General features: G+C 45.5%; 1 protein-coding gene across 2 annotated transcripts in view; it reads right to left on the bottom strand.

The window, feature by feature from the left end:
* The window catches only part of TRAF3IP2 (TRAF3 interacting protein 2), a 47,132-nt gene extending 30,487 nt beyond the window's left edge, over positions 1-16,645 (bottom strand). The window contains exons 1-3 of one of the 2 annotated variants that reach the window (XM_011970622.1): positions 16,569-16,645; positions 11,982-12,094; positions 3,077-3,907 (exon numbers count right to left, since the gene is read on the bottom strand). In XM_011970622.1, coding sequence (XP_011826012.1) covers positions 3,077-3,907; positions 11,982-12,000 — 850 coding nt within the window. In that variant the 5' untranslated portion in view covers positions 12,001-12,094; positions 16,569-16,645. The remainder of the gene's footprint in view (positions 1-3,076; positions 3,908-11,981; positions 12,095-16,568) is intronic. The other variant, XM_011970623.1, reaches the window with a different exon arrangement.
* Between the last annotated feature and the right edge of the window lie 382 nt (positions 16,646-17,027).

The raw sequence follows: 17,027 nt of genomic DNA, 5'->3' as shown, positions 1-17,027 counted from the left end.
TTCAGCTCCAACAACAGGAAAAGTATTTTCCAGTGGGAAGTATTTTCCAGAGGGTCCATTATAACAATGAGTCAGTGCTGTTTTTGTCTATCACAATGAGGCTTTCCCTTGCTAGTAGTCAAAGTCAGCTGCTTGGGACTGTATCACAAAGCCTTGACTTAAGTATTCACACTTCTTTGCATTAATCTAAGCGGTTAATCGGAAGTGCAGTTAAAAACGTATGTATGCAATGTTGGCCACATCATTGCTTACTGGATCAGAAAACTGGAAACTATTTTAAATGTCTGACAATAAAGAACAGGTTAATAATAATTTGGTAGATTCATCTGATGAAATATGATGAAGCAGTTTTAAATGATTCTGGAATAAGTACACTCAATGTCACTGAAAATTATTTTAATTTCAGATTAAAAATATATGAAAAGAAAAAAAACACTGAAAATTAATATGTCAAAACCCTAATAGGGAATTTTATTTGGGTGGCAGAAATATGAAAACTTTTTTTTTTTCTTTTTTGAACTTCTGGGCATTATTTCAATTTTAGGAGTGACCAAATATTATAATGATCAGAAAAAAAAATTTTTTTTTGAGATGGAGTCTCACTCTGTCATCGCCCAGGCGCAATCTCGGCTCACTGAAACCTCTGCCTCCCGGGTTCAGGCAATTCTCGTGCCTCAGTCTCCCGAGTAGCTGGGATTACAGGCACCTGCCACAACACCTGGCTAATTTTTTTTGTATTTTTAGCAGAGACAGGGTTTCACCATGTTGGCCAGGCTAGTCTCAAACTCCTGACCTCAAGTGATCCACCCACCTCGGCCTCCCAAAGCGCTGGGATTACAGGCGTGAGCCACCATGCATGAGCCACCATGCGTGGTGAAAACTTACCTTTAAATGCAGATTAACAGAATGTTAAAAAGTAGTTTATGGTATTATTCTCACAAATTATTCCTTTTAAACCTGGCAATCACTGAGAAATACAGCCTTGACCTTGCCAACATTCAGTTCTCAGTGATTCATACTTAAGGGAATCCACCACCACACCCACCCTATGACTGGGCGCTTAGAGCAGGCGGTGGCATCCATGTGCTCCCACCCTGTTGACTTCCCAACATTTATACACCACGTCCCAGTTTTAGGCATCACGGGCTCTTTCTCCCTCTCCAGCCCAAGGCCCCATTCTCCTCACACCCTCCTGCTTCCCCAGCCCCCACCCTCATTCCTGATCTCACATTCATTCTTACCTATTTCTTCCAAGCATCTTCTAAGTTACATTTCTCTATCTCCTCTTTGTTGTTTTTTCCTTTTTTGAGTTATGAATTACTGTGTTGCTCTCTTCACTTTAGGAAGCTTTATACTTAGTATACATGTACTAGTATGTAAATTATGGTTGATTACAGCATTTGTAATTATTTCTATAATTTATTTTAAAGCTGTGCATCAGGCCTTTGGTCAGGCACTTCTTACACTCTTTGACCTACTTTATGTCTAGCGTTTATTTGCTAAGAAAAATATCACATCTGTGTTTCATCTGTAAAGCCCTATTGTTATTTTCCAGGGGCCTCAGCGGAGATTTAACATCAAGAATGGTGGTAGGGAAAAAAAAAAAAGGTGATAGAATCTTTTATCTCAATCTAAGATTTCATCACTTTCAGAGATGCTTACTGCACTGGTACATATTATTATTTCAGAAGTAGTTTATTGAGAGTCTAGTATGTGCCAGACACTGTGCTTAAATGCTGGGGAATTACGAATTGTACGTACATGTTTGCATTTGCAGATGCACAAAAGCTTGCAGTCTGGAAGGAGAGGAGACAAGTATATAATCAGATGCCATGCTGGTGTTAGGTGTCCCAACAGGACCAGAGCAGGAGGGAGAGAGAGGACCTGAAGGAGAACGTGATCTGGGGAGGTTTTCAGAGGGACGCTTGAGCTAAGTCTCAAAAAATGTGTATGATGGTGGTTGCATAACTCTGTGAAAATACTAAAATTTATTGAATTTTGTATTTAAAATGGGTTAAGGATAAACCTTACAGTATGTAAATTAGATCTCGATAAAGCAGTTTTTTTAAAAGGTATATCGAAACTGGGTCAGACACACCAGAGGGAGCAGAACATCCCGGATAGAGAGAAGAGCCTGGCAAACACATGGAGATGTGAACCATCACAAGTAGGGGGACTGCCAGTCTTAGAGTGGCTGGAATGTAGGGTAGCTGTGGATGGCTCAAGTGTCCAAAAGGGTTTAAGCAGCAAAATCACAGACGCAACCTCATTTTCATGTAATGGCCCGAATCCCAGAGTCTCAATGACATTCTGGGCATCTTCTGGTTTTTTGTTTTGTTTTGCTTTGTTTTTCACTAAAAGCCCTTTCTCTGCCAAATCTAAGATGGGGAAGAAACATGAAGAGAAGGAAGAACCCACATGCCCAAAGATCAGAACAAAAAATACATTTTCTAGAACTCACTTGGGTCATCTCTCTGCTTCTAGGCAGGTTTGTTAAACTAATCCAGACAGAGGAACCTGTTTTGTCCTTAAAGGTCCCTAGAGAAGAAGACTCCAGTGGGACAGGCTTTAGGCTAAGAAAAAGCATTCTCGGCCAGGCGCGCTGGCTCACGCCTGTAATCCCAACACTTTGGGAGGCGGAGGAGGGTAGATCACGAGCTCAGGAGATCGAGACCATCCTGATCTCACCATGGTGAAACCCCGTCTCTACTAAAAATACCAAAAAATTAGCCGGGCGTGGTGGCAGGTGCCTGTAGTCCCAGCTACTCAGGAGGCTGAGGCAGGAGAATGGCGTGAACCCAGGAGGCGGAGCCTGCAGTGAGCCAAGATTGTACCACTGCACTCCAGCCTGGGTGACAGCGAGACACTGTCTCAAAAAAAAAAAAAGAGAGAAAAAGCATTCTCTGAAGGCCCTTTGCAAATCCAACCACACATGGAAAGCCCCTAGGTGAAGCAGAATGCCCTCCCTGCATTCTGATCTGTTCATCCCAGTCTAGTGACACAAAGCATTGATGTGAGGCCCTTGTTTCTTCAGTCACCCAGCCCAGAACGCCCTGAGGAGGTAAAGATCACTTACATGGCACCTGGTGATCGGGACTTCCAGGACAATGGTAATGATAGTTCCATGGAGCATGTGGGGAAAGATTGGGAGGCAGTGCACATGCTGGATACCTCTGAGGTTCAAACTGAGGGAACTCCCTGGACCTGAGAGGTCTGGGGAGGTCCTGGAGGTAACACACGGAGGTGAGGGGCAGGGGCCTTTCCAGCTGCCTGATGCCCAGGACATCCTGGGGCTGGGAATCATATCCCGTGTCTATGGTTGGCAGATCCAGGCCTGCTCGGTTCCTGTGAGGCTGGGGCCGCTGTACCATCGCCTGGCTACTGCCCGAGGAGTCTGCTGAGGCATTAGGTAAACTTTGGTCTGATTTGTCTGAGTCATGGCCAGTGTCAGGAGAAGCTGCTGAAAGCTGAGATCCCAGCCATTGATTACGTTTTTCCATAAATGAAAACTGATGCTCTGCAGGGAGGACTCCAACCACAGACTCAGACTCGGGCTCGCTGACTGCAGAGCACCCAGACGGGAAAGCTTTGCCTGGGCCTGGGTGTCTCCTGCAGAAGCTGTCTTCACTGTCCTCCAGAACTTGAGCGCGCAGGCAGGTGACCTGCTGGGATACAGGCCGCGGGTGATTTGCAAGCTTCAGGGTTGCGTGAGCTTGAGAAAAGTCCCTGGAGGAGTTGTGAGGCGTTGTGGGTACAGACAAGCTGTTGGGTGCCATGTTCCTTGTATTTGGAGCAGGTGGTTCTGATTCCTCTTCCAGGGAATATTCTGGGATTGGTTTCAGCAACTGACTTGGGTATGGTTCTGATTCATCGACCTCCACAGGAATGCTTCGGTTCATTCTAGTTTCTGCAACAAGAGAAAACATGCCATAGCCTTAGAAGACAGATCAATTCTTGGAGTCCTCACTTTATGACCTTAAGGGACCTCATTCAGGATGTGGTTTAAATTAACATTGAGACACCAATGTGCCTGCAGAGCCCTAATCCATAAAATTGTTTACTTATCCTCCAGGCAAAAGCACTAATGCTTATTAAGATATTTTATCTGGAAGGCAATTCAAAGAATATGATGGGACCATCCTGTGGTAGAAATCATTCACCAGCAAGGGGAAAACACAGATGAAAATCAACTGCCAAGTATTGAGGAAAGAGAAATTATCATAATGTGGGCTCCTTCGTGTGTGCTTGGAATACATGATGAAGTAAATCTTAGTAACTGATATGGAATGATGGCTAAGATGTATTAAGTGAGTTTTTTCTAAAAGCCACGCACAGAGCAGTGTGCATACTATGCTGCTATTTTGTGTAAAAAATGAGAGGAGAATGTGTGTGTGTTTGTATGTGCAGTATCTGCTTGCGTATGTATAAAACGTGTGGAAGAATCATAGACATTGCTACACTGGTTGCCTTTGAGGATGGAATTAAGCTGGGGGAGAGCAGTGGGAGGAAGTTTTCACCTTTTGAACTTTTATAATTTTGTTCCATTTGACTATTGCCTAATTTTAAAAAAGAAAAGTGTTTTCTTTTAAGCAAAGAAAGAAAGCCCAAGTTTAAAACATATCGAAAAAAGGTCAGAGTGACATTTTCTACCTAATTTTAGGTCATTTGGAGGACTTAATTCCCTCTGGGCACTATGCCTGCAACAAAGGTAGCCGTGACCATCTGGTTTGTGATGTAGTTGAACCAGCAAGGCTCGCTAAACTAGACCTTAGCCTGCAGAGCATTTAGCCCACAGTCCAGGCAATACTGCTTTTAGCTGTAAGAAGAACAACTCTTAATTAACCTAACACAATGAGAAAGAAAACCAGCCCTCTCTCATCATTAAACTGGTTGAGGTGATGCCTTGACTGGACGGGGAGGAAGAAGGCAGTCCACAGGACTGCACAGGAGCAACTGGGGGTTTGCAGGAGGCTGCAGAGCAGGGGTTGTAAAAGAGCAAGCAAGTGAAAAAGAAGAAATCCCAGAGGGTTATTCTATGCAAGGCTAGTACATAGCATACTTCAAATACCAGAGGGAGAAAAGGGATTGTGTCTGGATTTAAAAATTCCTACTTTGGATCCATGTCGCATTTCAACCACAAACACTGACTGAGGGCTCACTGTGCCTAAAGTCAGGTTACACAAATTATGGTTCTAAGACAAGTTTCGGAGGGCATGAATTCACTTTCTCTTGGCCCTTGTACCCAATCCAATGCGATCATGACAGCATGCATCTTGAAATGCTCCCCTTACACACAGATGGGGCCAGCAGTTTGCCACCAAATGTACTTAACGGCCTCCAGAAAGATACCTCTCCACTCCCTGCCAAATGAATGCTCTTTGACACTCTTCTCCCACTTGGTATCAAACTTACCCACCTGCCGCACGACGACCCTTGCTCCATTTTCCGACACAACAGAAAACTCAACTTCTAATTTCGGGCTGGCCTTCCCTCCTTCCCTCCATCTCTCCCTTTCCCTGTCCTTGTCCTTTTCAGGCTGTGTATGTCCTCTGCTCGTTGGTTCTGCAGAAAAGGGGACCTCATCAGCTAAAGTGAGCGGACCTTATAAAAATGAACAAGAGCCTACCAAAAACACCAGTAAATATCGCAACTGTTTATTATTTTAAAAATGTTCGGCTGAGCGCAGTGGCTCAGGCCTGTAATCCCAGCACTTTGGGAGGCTAAGTCGGTATTCGAGACCAGCCTGGCCAACATGGCAAAACCCCGTCTCTACTAAAAGTACAAAAATTAGCTGGGCATGGTGGGACGTGCCTGTAATCCCATACTGAGGAGGCTGAGGCAGGAGAATCGCTTGAACCCGGGAGGTGGAGGTTGCAGTGAGCTGAGATTGCGCCACTGCACTCCAGCCTGGGCAACAAGAGCGAGACCCTATCTCAAAAAAAAAAAAAAAAGTTCACCATTTTTTCCCATTCTTTCTTGCAATTTTTCCACAGTTATGAAATTGGATGTGCCACACAACATGCTCTTCAGCTGGTCGGAAAACAAAAGTATTTTTTCAAGGCCTAGCTGAGTGTTGTGTCATCTTCTGCACGCACTTGTGGGCCCACAGCTGAACGCGAGGCAAAGAGATGCAAAAAGTGAGCTGACTAGCAGGATTAATTCCTGTACTCTATTGTCATGGGATTCGCTTTCAATCCCATTCAGGTACAACTATTTACATTCTCCCTGGGTTTTCCCATGTGAATACCTTAGAAGTGCTTTTCCACCCACATTAAAAAAAGTCGCATATTCCACTCTTCTAGCTGAGGAGCCATCAGGGGGCTTGGAGGAGGCTTTAAAAAAAAAGCGATGAGGGCAGTCATCTCACAGAACTGGAAATCTGAGGTCATCCTCTGGTGGGAATTCTGCAGTTAAAACTGGTCTGGGGCTAGGCGTGGTGGCTCACGCCTGTAACCCCAGCACTTTGGAGGCTGAGGCAGGAGGATTACTTAAGCCCAAGAGTTCAAGACCAGCCTTGGCAACATCATGAGGCCCTGTCTCTACAAAAAAATGAAACAAATTAGCCAGGTGCGGTGGTGTGCGCCTGTAGCCCCAGCTACTTGAGAGGCTGAGGTGAGAGGTCACTTGAGCCCTGGAGGTCCAGCCTTCAGTGAGACGAGATCGTGCCGCAGCACTCCAGCCTGAGTGACAGAGCGAGACCCTGTCTCAAAAGATAAAAATAATTTTTAAAAAAACTGGGCTGAGTACCCTTCCCCCACACAGCGGCATGGCTGGCTTCCTTTCTCCGTGAGGTCTTTCCTTGGCTGTCACCTCAAGGAGGTCTCGCTGGTCGTGCTCTCTCATTCCCATCTCCCTTCCCTGCTTTACCTTATTCTCCAGCAGTTATCACTGACTTATATATCACCCAAATGTATATGATACACACAAATATCTAATTATCTCTTGTTTGCTCATCACCTCTCCCTTCTCCCAGAATATAAACTTCCTAAGGGTGCAGTTTTCTCTTTTCTTTTTCTTTGTGATATGGGGATCTTGCTCTGTCACCCAGGCTGGAGTGCAGTACCTAGATCATGGTTCGCTGCAGCCTCAAACTCCTGAGCTCAAGGATCCTCCCATGTCAGCCTCACAAGTAGCTAGGACTACAGGTGCACGCCATTGTGCCTAATTTTTTTTTTTTTTTTGAGATGGAGTCTTGCTGTGTCGCCCAGGCTGGAGTGCAGTGGCACAATCTCGGCTCACTGCAACCTCTGCCTCCCAGGTTCAAGCGATTCTTGTGCCTCAGCCTCCTGAGTAGCTGTGATTACAGGTGTGCGCCACTGCGTCCAGCTAATTTTTGTATTTTTAGTAGAAACAGTTTCACCATGTTGGCCAGGCTGCTCTCAAACTCCTGATCTCAGGTGATCCGCCTGCCTCGGCCTCCCAAAGTGCTGGGATTACAGGCGTGAGCCACTGTGCTGGTCAGCGTGCCTGACTTTTAAAATTTTTTTGTGGAGATGAGGTCTCACTATGCTACCCCAACTGGTATTGAACTCTTTACCTCAAGCAGTCCTCCTACCTCAGCCTCCCAAAGTGCTGGGATTGTAAGTGAGCCACCACATCTGGCCTAGGAGCATTATTTTTGACTGTTCTATTTACAGCTATATTGTCAGCACCTACAACTGCACCTGGCACATAGTAGGTGCTCAATAAAGATTCATTGAATGAATAAATAATTGATGCCTGTTTCAGAGAGGGGACAGACAGGTCCATGTAGCTGGATCAGTGACAACGAGAATGTCATCAACAACAATGTTGGGGAGCAAGGAGTATCTGGTGGGCCTGGTCCTCAGAGTTCTTAAAATTATGCCACATGGGTGACCGACCCTTCCCTCTCCTTTTATTTTCCTCTCAAGAACATTGGTTAAGTGCCCACTATGTGTCAAGCACCAAAGTTAGGTCTGGGCCATGCCCAAAGGTCCTGCCCATGGGCAGGATTGGCCACAATCCTTACTTGCAGAATAAAGGAGATGCCATCAGTCATGATGGGAGCATCTACTCTTAGATTGCAGGCAGGGAGGTGCTGGTCTTTGTGCCTCTGCAGAGCTCCGCCCAGAACAGAAAAGGGTGGGGCATGCCTGCCGCTACCACACGGCCCCTTCCGGCCTCAGACCCCTGCCTGAACTGGCAGAAAATGGGCAACTCTGCCAACTCTCCTTAGGCAGTCATAGAGAACAATTACAAATGCCACGTCAGGGGGCCACAGACAGATTAATGGGTTATGTCAGGGATGGCAGTTTTATCTGTTTTATCTTTAATGACAATAGTGTAAAAATACTAAACATTAAAAAAAAAAAACAAAACACTCGGTATCTCACCACTGTGTTTTTAAAATACAAAAAACCATTCAGCAGAGGGTAAAGCGTGTACTCCGGGTACGCACAGGTGGGCATGAACTGGGGACAGAGGTGAGTCCTGGGGATATACAACTGGATGGAACAGCTGTGCATGTGAGCCTGGTTCTTTCTTGTTCTGACCTGACCCATTTTTCTGTTTTTCCTTTTTTTGTTCCAGGCTTTCTCCATATTTACGTGCTTGTAACTCTGGCATGACCTTTGCTCCAGCATGACCAGAGGGCGGCACCTGGATTGAAGTGGAAAAGCCCTGTTTTCCAGCCATGACCCAGGGAGCAAGCACCGACTCCTCAGGGGAACAGGAGACCTGCCAACTAGGACCCTGGGAGCCTCCATGTTGGCAGTGCCCTGTGTCGTCTCAGGCTCACCAGCAAATCCTCGGGGGAAAGCAGGGCTGGAGGGGGAGGAAACCCAGAAGCGTTCCTGGCTCCGAATCCCTCTCTGAGGCTCCCGATACAGATGCCCAGGCCCCACACCCAGAGACTCTGAGGATTTTTGTTTATCGTATGTAAAAGACTAGTGTATTTTTGTTTAAGTCTCACAGGTAAACAAGTTCTCTCATACTTTGTCAAGGGAAATGTAATCTGTGCAATTTGGCAGTAACTATCAGAATTTTAAAAGCGTATGCCCTTTGACCTAGTAATTTCACTTCTAAGAATTTCCCCTGCAGAGGTATGTATACCTTGTATGAAATGAAGAGGCTATGAAAACAGCCAACGCCGCAGTGTTTATAATAGCAAAGACCGGACACAACCCACATGTCTAAAGGTTCTGATGTTTAAAACTGTAGTGTATCTGTACAATGAGCACTCCACATCCTTTAAGAATGAGGAAGGGCTGTGTGAACTGAAATGGAACTATCTCTAAGATGTATTAAGTTAAAAAAATCCAAGAGTAGCACAAAGGAGGGTATGCCCTCCTTTGTATGATAAAAGGTCGTATATCTGCCCATCTCAAATGAGGAACAGTGGTTGCCTCTGGGAAGGGAACTGGATGGCTAGGAATGCGGTAGGAAAGAGGTTTGCTTTTCAGAACATTTTATACCATTTAAGTTTTGTCACAAGGGCGCCTATATTGACTTAAAAGATAAAAAATGAAAAGGAAAGGCTCTGCTCGTGATTCTGATGCTCACAAACATTAAGAACCAATGCGAATGAGGAACTCATGAGACCGCCCAGGAGAGAGTGAACATGTCTCTTCAAATATCAAAAACCATTCAGGAGAGGCTGAGAACACGTGCCTGGGGTAAGCATGGGTGCGCGTGAGCTGGGGACAGAGGTGATTCCCAGGGACACACAACTAAACCCCAAAGACGACAGTAGCTTTTCTTTCTGGCTTTTTTTTTTTTTTTTTTTTGAGACAAGGTTTTGTTGCCCAGTGGCGCAATCACAGTTCACTGTCACCTTGCCCCCCTGGGATCAGGTATTCCTCCCACCTTAGCCTCCCATGTTGCTGGGACCACAGGCATGCACCACCACGCCTGGTTAATTTTTTTTTTTGTAGAGACGGAGTCTCGCCATGTTGCCCAGGCTAGTCTCAAACTCCTGGACTCAAGCAATCCTTCTGCCTCGGCCTTCCAAAGTGCTGAGATTACAGGCATGAGCCACTGCACCCACCCTGACAGGAGCTTTTCATCTCTGGACTCTCATCACCATTTGGACTGTGAGCTGTGGTTCTAACTTTTGGATCGGACAGGCATCTTTCCTCAAATCTGTCAGTTTCTCTCTCCAGGTCCCTCGCTTTGTCTTCCTTTTTGCCTCCTCGGGCCTGAGACCTTTCTCTGGGCTCCTCTACTCTGCCCCAAGCTGCCTAGTTTTGCGAATAATATCACATCCAGATGTCAGCAGCCTGACTTCCATGTGACAATGCTCCCTTGGCGTCCCACTGACAGATTTTCCCATGCTTCACCTTCTCTCTTTTTTAATTTTTCTGTACACAGCTCTCAGTCAACCCCCCTGAGCTGCCTCCAACTCTTTGCTCATGTCTGTTTCTAGCAATCTTTTCCTCTTCTAGCACAATCTTCCTTAACTTACCAGTTTTTTGAATCAGAGCCTCTTAGTCTTCACAACGCTACCTTTCTGATCTCACAGTTCATCAAAAAGCTTTTCGCCCATCATGCCTGCCTCCCTTTCTTCAGGTCCATTAGACTCCACCGTGGCCTGTGTGGGAAGCAAGTCTCTCCCAGGGCACACATGAACAGGCTTCATGCCCACATCCACAGTGAACTGTGGCTTCTGCCTTCCAGATGGGCTTACCCTAAATTGACACATATTCCTAGGATGTGGGAAAATATGCAATACTTAAATGCAAAGGCTCTGGGTTCAGACTCCCTAGGGTTAAATTCTCCCTGTGCCAGCTAGCTGCATGGTTAGATTTGTGATCTTGACAAAGTTATCTGACGTCTCTGGGCCTCACTTTTCTCATCTGCAAAATAGGGAAAAGAGCAACACTTCTCCTTAGGGGTGTGGTGAGGATAAAGAGTAGATGTAAATGAAGTGTTGAATGTAGAGCCGGGCCCATATCAAGCTTTCAAAAAGCAATGGCCATTTTGTTATTTTTAATGCAGCTACAACTGCAGTTATTATCTGGCTTTGGAGCTCTCTTTTTAAAGACAGTATTCCCTGGTGCTAATACACCCAGGTGCTAATACTATTCTTTGAAGCTAATGTATAGAGACCATATCTTTTTAACAAACATGTATATATATGAGTCATTTCCTGCACATTTGATACACATCATCTCCTTCGGTCCTTAAAACAAGCCTAGGCCATAAGCAGGGTAAGTGTTACCACTTTGCCATTCCTGTTTTACAGAGGCTTAGACACATTGAGAAGCTTTTCCATAGTCACTTAACAAGTGATGGGTGAAGCCAAATCAAGCCTTTAGATCTCCAAGCTCTTTCCATTAAGCCATATAAATCAGGGGTTGGCAAACTGTTTCTGCAAAGGGGACAGATAGTAAATAGCTTACGCCTTATGGGCCACATGCTGTGTCTGTTTCATATTCTGCTCCTTTTTTATTTTTATTTTTTTTAAGAAAAAACACCCTTTAAATATATAAAAACCATTCTGAGCAACAGGCTGGTGCTAAAAACAGGTCATGGTAACCATTGGCTCTAGGGTTGTAGTTTACTGTTGATACAGATTGTATGCTGATAAGCCAAAATACAAACCTAATGAAACTGACATACTTAAGAAACTTTACTCTTTGTTAGCAATCATTGCTAATATTTATTGAACGGTTACTATGTGGGAAATGCTGTTCCAAGTATGATAGATGTATTAATTTACTTAATCCTCACACCCACTCTAATTTCCTAGGTACTATTGTCAGACTTATTTTACAGATGGGAAAAGGGAAAAGCGAGGTATAGAGAAGGTAAGTAACTTTTCCAAGGTCACATGGCTATTCCGTAGCAGAGCTGTGATTCAAATCTAAGCGGTTTGGCACCAGAGCCTGTGCACTTAACTGCTTGCATCTCGGTTGGGAGCACTGACTGGTTCAGCTATTGGGAGGGAAAAAAGGGGATGGGGAAGCCACCCGCATAACCCCTAGCAGATTCTGGAATAAATATGCTTCAGAGCCATTTGCCTTGAAGCTGAGGAGGCATGGAAGCAGGCCACCTGTGTTCTGTACAGCATCACCAGGCTGGAAATCTGCCATGGCTTTCCTTCACGCCATTACAATACAGGATACAGATGAGGCTGCAGAGGCATCTTGATTTGAGAAAAGCATTTGATTGGATCTCATTAAATTTTAATCATAAACTGAATTCAAAATAAATTGAAAACTGGTTGACAGAGCACCAACAAAGGGTGATGATAAATGGTGATGCATCTAGAGGGGAGCTATCTTCCAGGGGACAACTCTAAGGCAAGGACGGATGGGATTTAATGAAGGTGTTATGTCCCCAGAAGAAGACAAATAGCGCAGCAAGGAACAGAGGAAGGGCAGGAGTGAGCAGCCTGAGTAATTAATAAACCGTATTAACAGCTCCTCCATAATCAGGCCTTGGTGATCACAACTGCTTGGATTTTTTCTTAAGGTTTTTTTGAGTCAGGAATAGGTTTGAAGAGTCCTGGAGACACACAGCATGAATATTTCAGGTGGACATTAAAAAGAAATCTATACATTTACAGCTAGGAGGATCCTGAGATCTACTTTCGATCAGAAACTTTCAATTACAAGGTTCCCAAGGCCTTACTTCATTCCCCAGAGAGTAATCTTTTTAATAAATGTCCAAAAGTCATGGATTTAAAAATGTATGTATTTAAACTCATTAATGTCCTTTGTTTACTGCCCAAATGCATGCAAACTTTCATAACGCTGTTTTGTTGAGTGGAAGGTTGGTTTTGAGTAAACTGTTTGGCTCAGATTCAAACTCCAGTGAACAAATACTTCCAAGTTTACTTGCAGAATTTCCCAAACAGAGAAGTTCTTCCACTGGGCTTGCCAGAGGACTTCAAACAGTGGTGAGCCCTGGAAGGAAGGGAACATTTACTGGCCCTTGGACATAACCCAGCACAGTAAGACTCACATCAGGCTGAAGGCAGTGCAGTGTGAACCGACCTGATTTGAGGAAGTTTGCTCTGGGACTCCTCTGAGCTACTAAATGAGGAGGAGAAGGACTAATGGGAACACACTGACTCCATCACATCAGAAGTTATAATAAACATTTACAGAACAACCTCAAACCAGTCCATGTTTTTTGTTTGTTTTTTGTTTTGTTTTGTCATTGTCATTGTTTTGGTTTTTGGTTTTTTGTTTCTTCAGATAAGATGGTTTCTCTAAGCACACGTGTGATCCCAAATTCAGCCCCAGCCACGGAGTGAAGGAGAGGAAGGGGCAGAAAGGAAGAATCAAGAGAGGAAGAGGAAGGGAGAGAAAGGAAGGAAGGAGAATGGAAGAGAAGTAAGGAAAGTGGGGAAATGCTGAAGGATTTTTTTGTATTTGCCTTTTATTGGTGTAGGAGAGACACTTAATTAACTTGTAATTTGTATGTAGTGCTGGGTATGAGAAGGGGCAGTTGGAAGGGAAGGGAAAGAATGAATATAGGTAAAAGGCAAGAGGATCATAGGGTAAGCTGGGAGGCCAGGAAGAGTTTGGACAGACAGCTCAGAGTAGGAAGAGAGTTCAGAGCTGGGAGGGAGACCTGTTGACTCTGGGAAGGGGAAAGGGAAAAAACATTGGCATCCTGACTGCAGGGAAACAATGAGACAGCGGAGACCAGTATCCCTCATTGCTGAGGGGCTGCCAAGACCCAGGCAGCCTCGGTCTGAGGGGTGCGAGGAGAGGGGCACAGGCTGGGAACTTCAGTCAGTCCTGGCCCTCCGCTTGAGTTCAGCTGCCTTATCAGGGAGCCAAGCCAAACCAGCACAGACCTAAGGATCACCCCACGGATGGAAGCCCACCCTTCTTCAGCCAGTCTACGACTTCTGGTATCCGGGAAAGTCTGTGCACACACAAGGTGCGCGCGCACACACACAAGGTGTGTACACACAGCTACAGAGTGAGCTTAGTCACGGCCAAGCACGTGTGTGCTCCTAGGAGGCCTGCTGGACACGGGAGGCAAAGACTGTCAGTGGGAGAAAGGACAGCCTGGGTTTCATGAACTAAAAATATCTTGGTGACAACGCACTCGGAAGAAACAGGAGAGGCCCAGGGGGCAGCTTCTCGATTCCAGTCCTCAGACACTTTCTCACGGAAAAACCCTTCAGACTGCAGGATTGTTTTGATAAGGAAATGTGATCAAACATTAGGGGTCATTTCGTTGGATCTGAAAGGAATTTAAAGTTGAATGTGCCTCATCTGTGTTCTCTTTTTCTCCTGCAGCAGTTGCCTGCAATTCATATATGTTTTTAGAAGCTAATCTAAAATTGCCTGCAGCAGAAAAATGATTTGAATTCAGGATATTCCTGAGATTGCCATTCTGCAATGTGTAAAACATAGATTTAATTTAGACAAACTACCCCACCATAATCTTTCTGAATGCCTGTTGGAAGAATGCCTGCAAATATGACTGTCTTCTCCTCTTCTTTTTATTTTCAGAGCATTTGAAAGTCACTAACTCCTTAATCCCGGGAGAAGCAGGCTTTAACATTTCCTGTCCCTACACCCTCCAAAAATGAGTAACCCTGAGTTAAGAACCTTTCTATCCGACATGTTGGTACATTACCCAGACCTCACTCCTGTTTAGCCCACCCCACGCAATGAACAGAGCAGAGTAACTACATTATCCATCTTTTGATGCTCCGTCATGGGGTGACTGGTAGCTGCAGCAGCAGATTAAGAATGACTGTGGTGTGTGGCCTTTAAGGATTAGAGCGAGGCTGGCAAGTGCACAACAGTTAGCCTGCTTTCAGATAATGGTGCATCATTGTTTGAAAATAAAATCAGGAACTCATTGCAGGTGAACTATCTTGAAATTCCTGTCCTTTCATCCCAGGGGAATAGAGAGAAATGCCTAAAAACATGACATGGACTACACCAGGACATCCCACAAAAACAGATTAGCAATACCAAAAGCTCTGCACCAGCCCATCCCGGTCAGCTAGGGCCTACTTGAACTGTATTGACGGCAGGTAATTGCCAAAAAGAAACAATAACTTTTTTTTTTTAAGTCACGGTCTGGAAAAAGTTAAGGATTCTGTGTATCCGCCATCTAATAATGTCTCTAATCAGTGTCATCACCCTTACATGGTATAAGGATGTGTTTCACAGTTTCCCTTCCCCTCCCATTAAAGGCCCCACACACAGTGACTGGTCCAACTGAGGAGTGGTTTCCAGGTCCAGCTACAGCAGTAACTCTGGCTTCTGGAGCTGGGCTTGTCTGCCAGTTCTCTGGCCTGCCTTGACTCTGTTGGGAATAGCACGGACTATCCTTCCTGGGTAACCCAAATGGGACATGAACTAATTCGAGAAACTCCCTGTTTTCTCCTATTTGGCTAGAGCCAATCATAAGGCCTCAATTCCAGGCAGCCCTCTGGCAGAGACACGTGTCCCCCAGCCTCTCCCGGACTTTCACCCTGACTGCTGCTTTACCTTTTGCCTTGAGAGCAGACGAGTGAAACAGAAATCAAAGCAGTTGACATGGAAGCGGGGTGCTACTAGGCATTTGGTAGCATGCTGAATTCTGGGGGGTAGAAAAATATCAGGAAACAAAAGTCCTTTCCTCAAGGGGGTAACCAACTGGTAGTGGGAGGTAAAATTAAAATATGCGAATAATCAGTAAACAAAACAAGTCTTGAAGACCACCCATTACCACTACCCCTCTGGGACTATCCTGGCTTTGTTTTATAGGGAATTCGACACACTCGTGTTAGATCACCACCCCCCATCAATTTACTGATGAAGAAATCCAGGCTTAGTGGAGTCAGAGTGAATTGCCTAAGTCATGGAACCACAAGAAGTGAAGAACTTGAAACCAAGTTTCTTGTCCTTTTAAAAAAAAAAATTGGCCTCTTGTTCTCCTGTTCCTTAAAAAAAAAAAAAAAAAAAAAGCCCCCTATTGTAAGATAGCATCTTGAACTTGAAAGTCACAAGAAGCTTGATTAGCTTCTAAGATCAAGTTCTGGCATTTCTTCCCCTTTTCCCAAAGGCTCCGTCCAGCGCCAGCCTGGGAAGACTGGAGGGCGGCTGCGGAGAGGGGCCGGGAGGCGGCTCAGAGCCAGCACAGAGCTCAGCAGAACTTCCTGGCCCAAGAATGTGCTGTTGATTTTTTTTTTTCCCCCTGCACGAAACAGGGCTCGAGAAAACTCTGCCACTGACGTGTTCTGGGGCTGAAAGCCAATTACTTAATCTTTGCCATCCCTGGCTCTCTCCTTGGAGAAGTGGGGCTTGAATTCTTGATAGAAACGTGTGGGGACACTAAGTACCCAAACGAATGGTTCCCAGGCAGCTCCGAGCTGTCCCCGTGTGCGAGCCTCGTCTCCTCAAAGGGTTAACTCGGCGGGGCTCGCTGGCCTGAAATACTATACCAGCAACGCATCCTTGCAGCACAAACTCCACTGTCATTTTCTCAGCTAAGATGGTCTCTGTGCGAACAAGTTAAAGGAGGGGAGAGGAAGACAGAGAAAAGTAGAGGCAGAACGTCTCAGTAAAGGAGAAACAGCGTGCTTTGGAAAATAGGTCAGAGGTGACGAAATAAGACCAGGCAAGTGGTAACTCCGAGAAACTTACCTTAGAACCACCACGGACAGACAGACCGGGCCCGGAGAGTGGTCGGCTCTCGGCGGCTTCTCGTCTCTCTCCACCTTGGGTCGCCCTGGGCCTCCCTCCGCCCTCTCCCGGCCCAGGTAAGTAGAAGAACAGGCTCTGAAGCAGGAAGTGGAAGCTGTATGCAAATTTCTACGGAGCCTAGGAAGCCTCTGCTCAAAATCTCCCTGTGGGCAGTGAATCAACGGCTGAGGAGTCACTATTTCTTAAAACAGAAACCTCCTTCATTCATGAGAAAGGGCCAGTGACCAATTAGGCGGCATTTTTGTTTTCGCCACCCAGCTAAGAAGCTGCCCAGGAGTGGGCCGAACCTCAGTGTAGTCGCAGTGCCCTCGCCTGGGAGGGTATCTCCGGCAGGATATTGAACTTGAGGGTTAAGAATGACTAATCATTAGCAGCATCAAAGAGGGGATTGGGGGCAGA

This window comes from Mandrillus leucophaeus, unplaced genomic scaffold, assembly GCF_000951045.1.
Source record: "Mandrillus leucophaeus isolate KB7577 unplaced genomic scaffold, Mleu.le_1.0 Scaffold96, whole genome shotgun sequence".
Classification (NCBI taxonomy): Eukaryota; Metazoa; Chordata; class Mammalia; order Primates; family Cercopithecidae; genus Mandrillus; species Mandrillus leucophaeus.
Note: the sequence above shows the minus strand (reverse complement) of the source record. Positions and strands in the feature narration are given on the sequence as shown.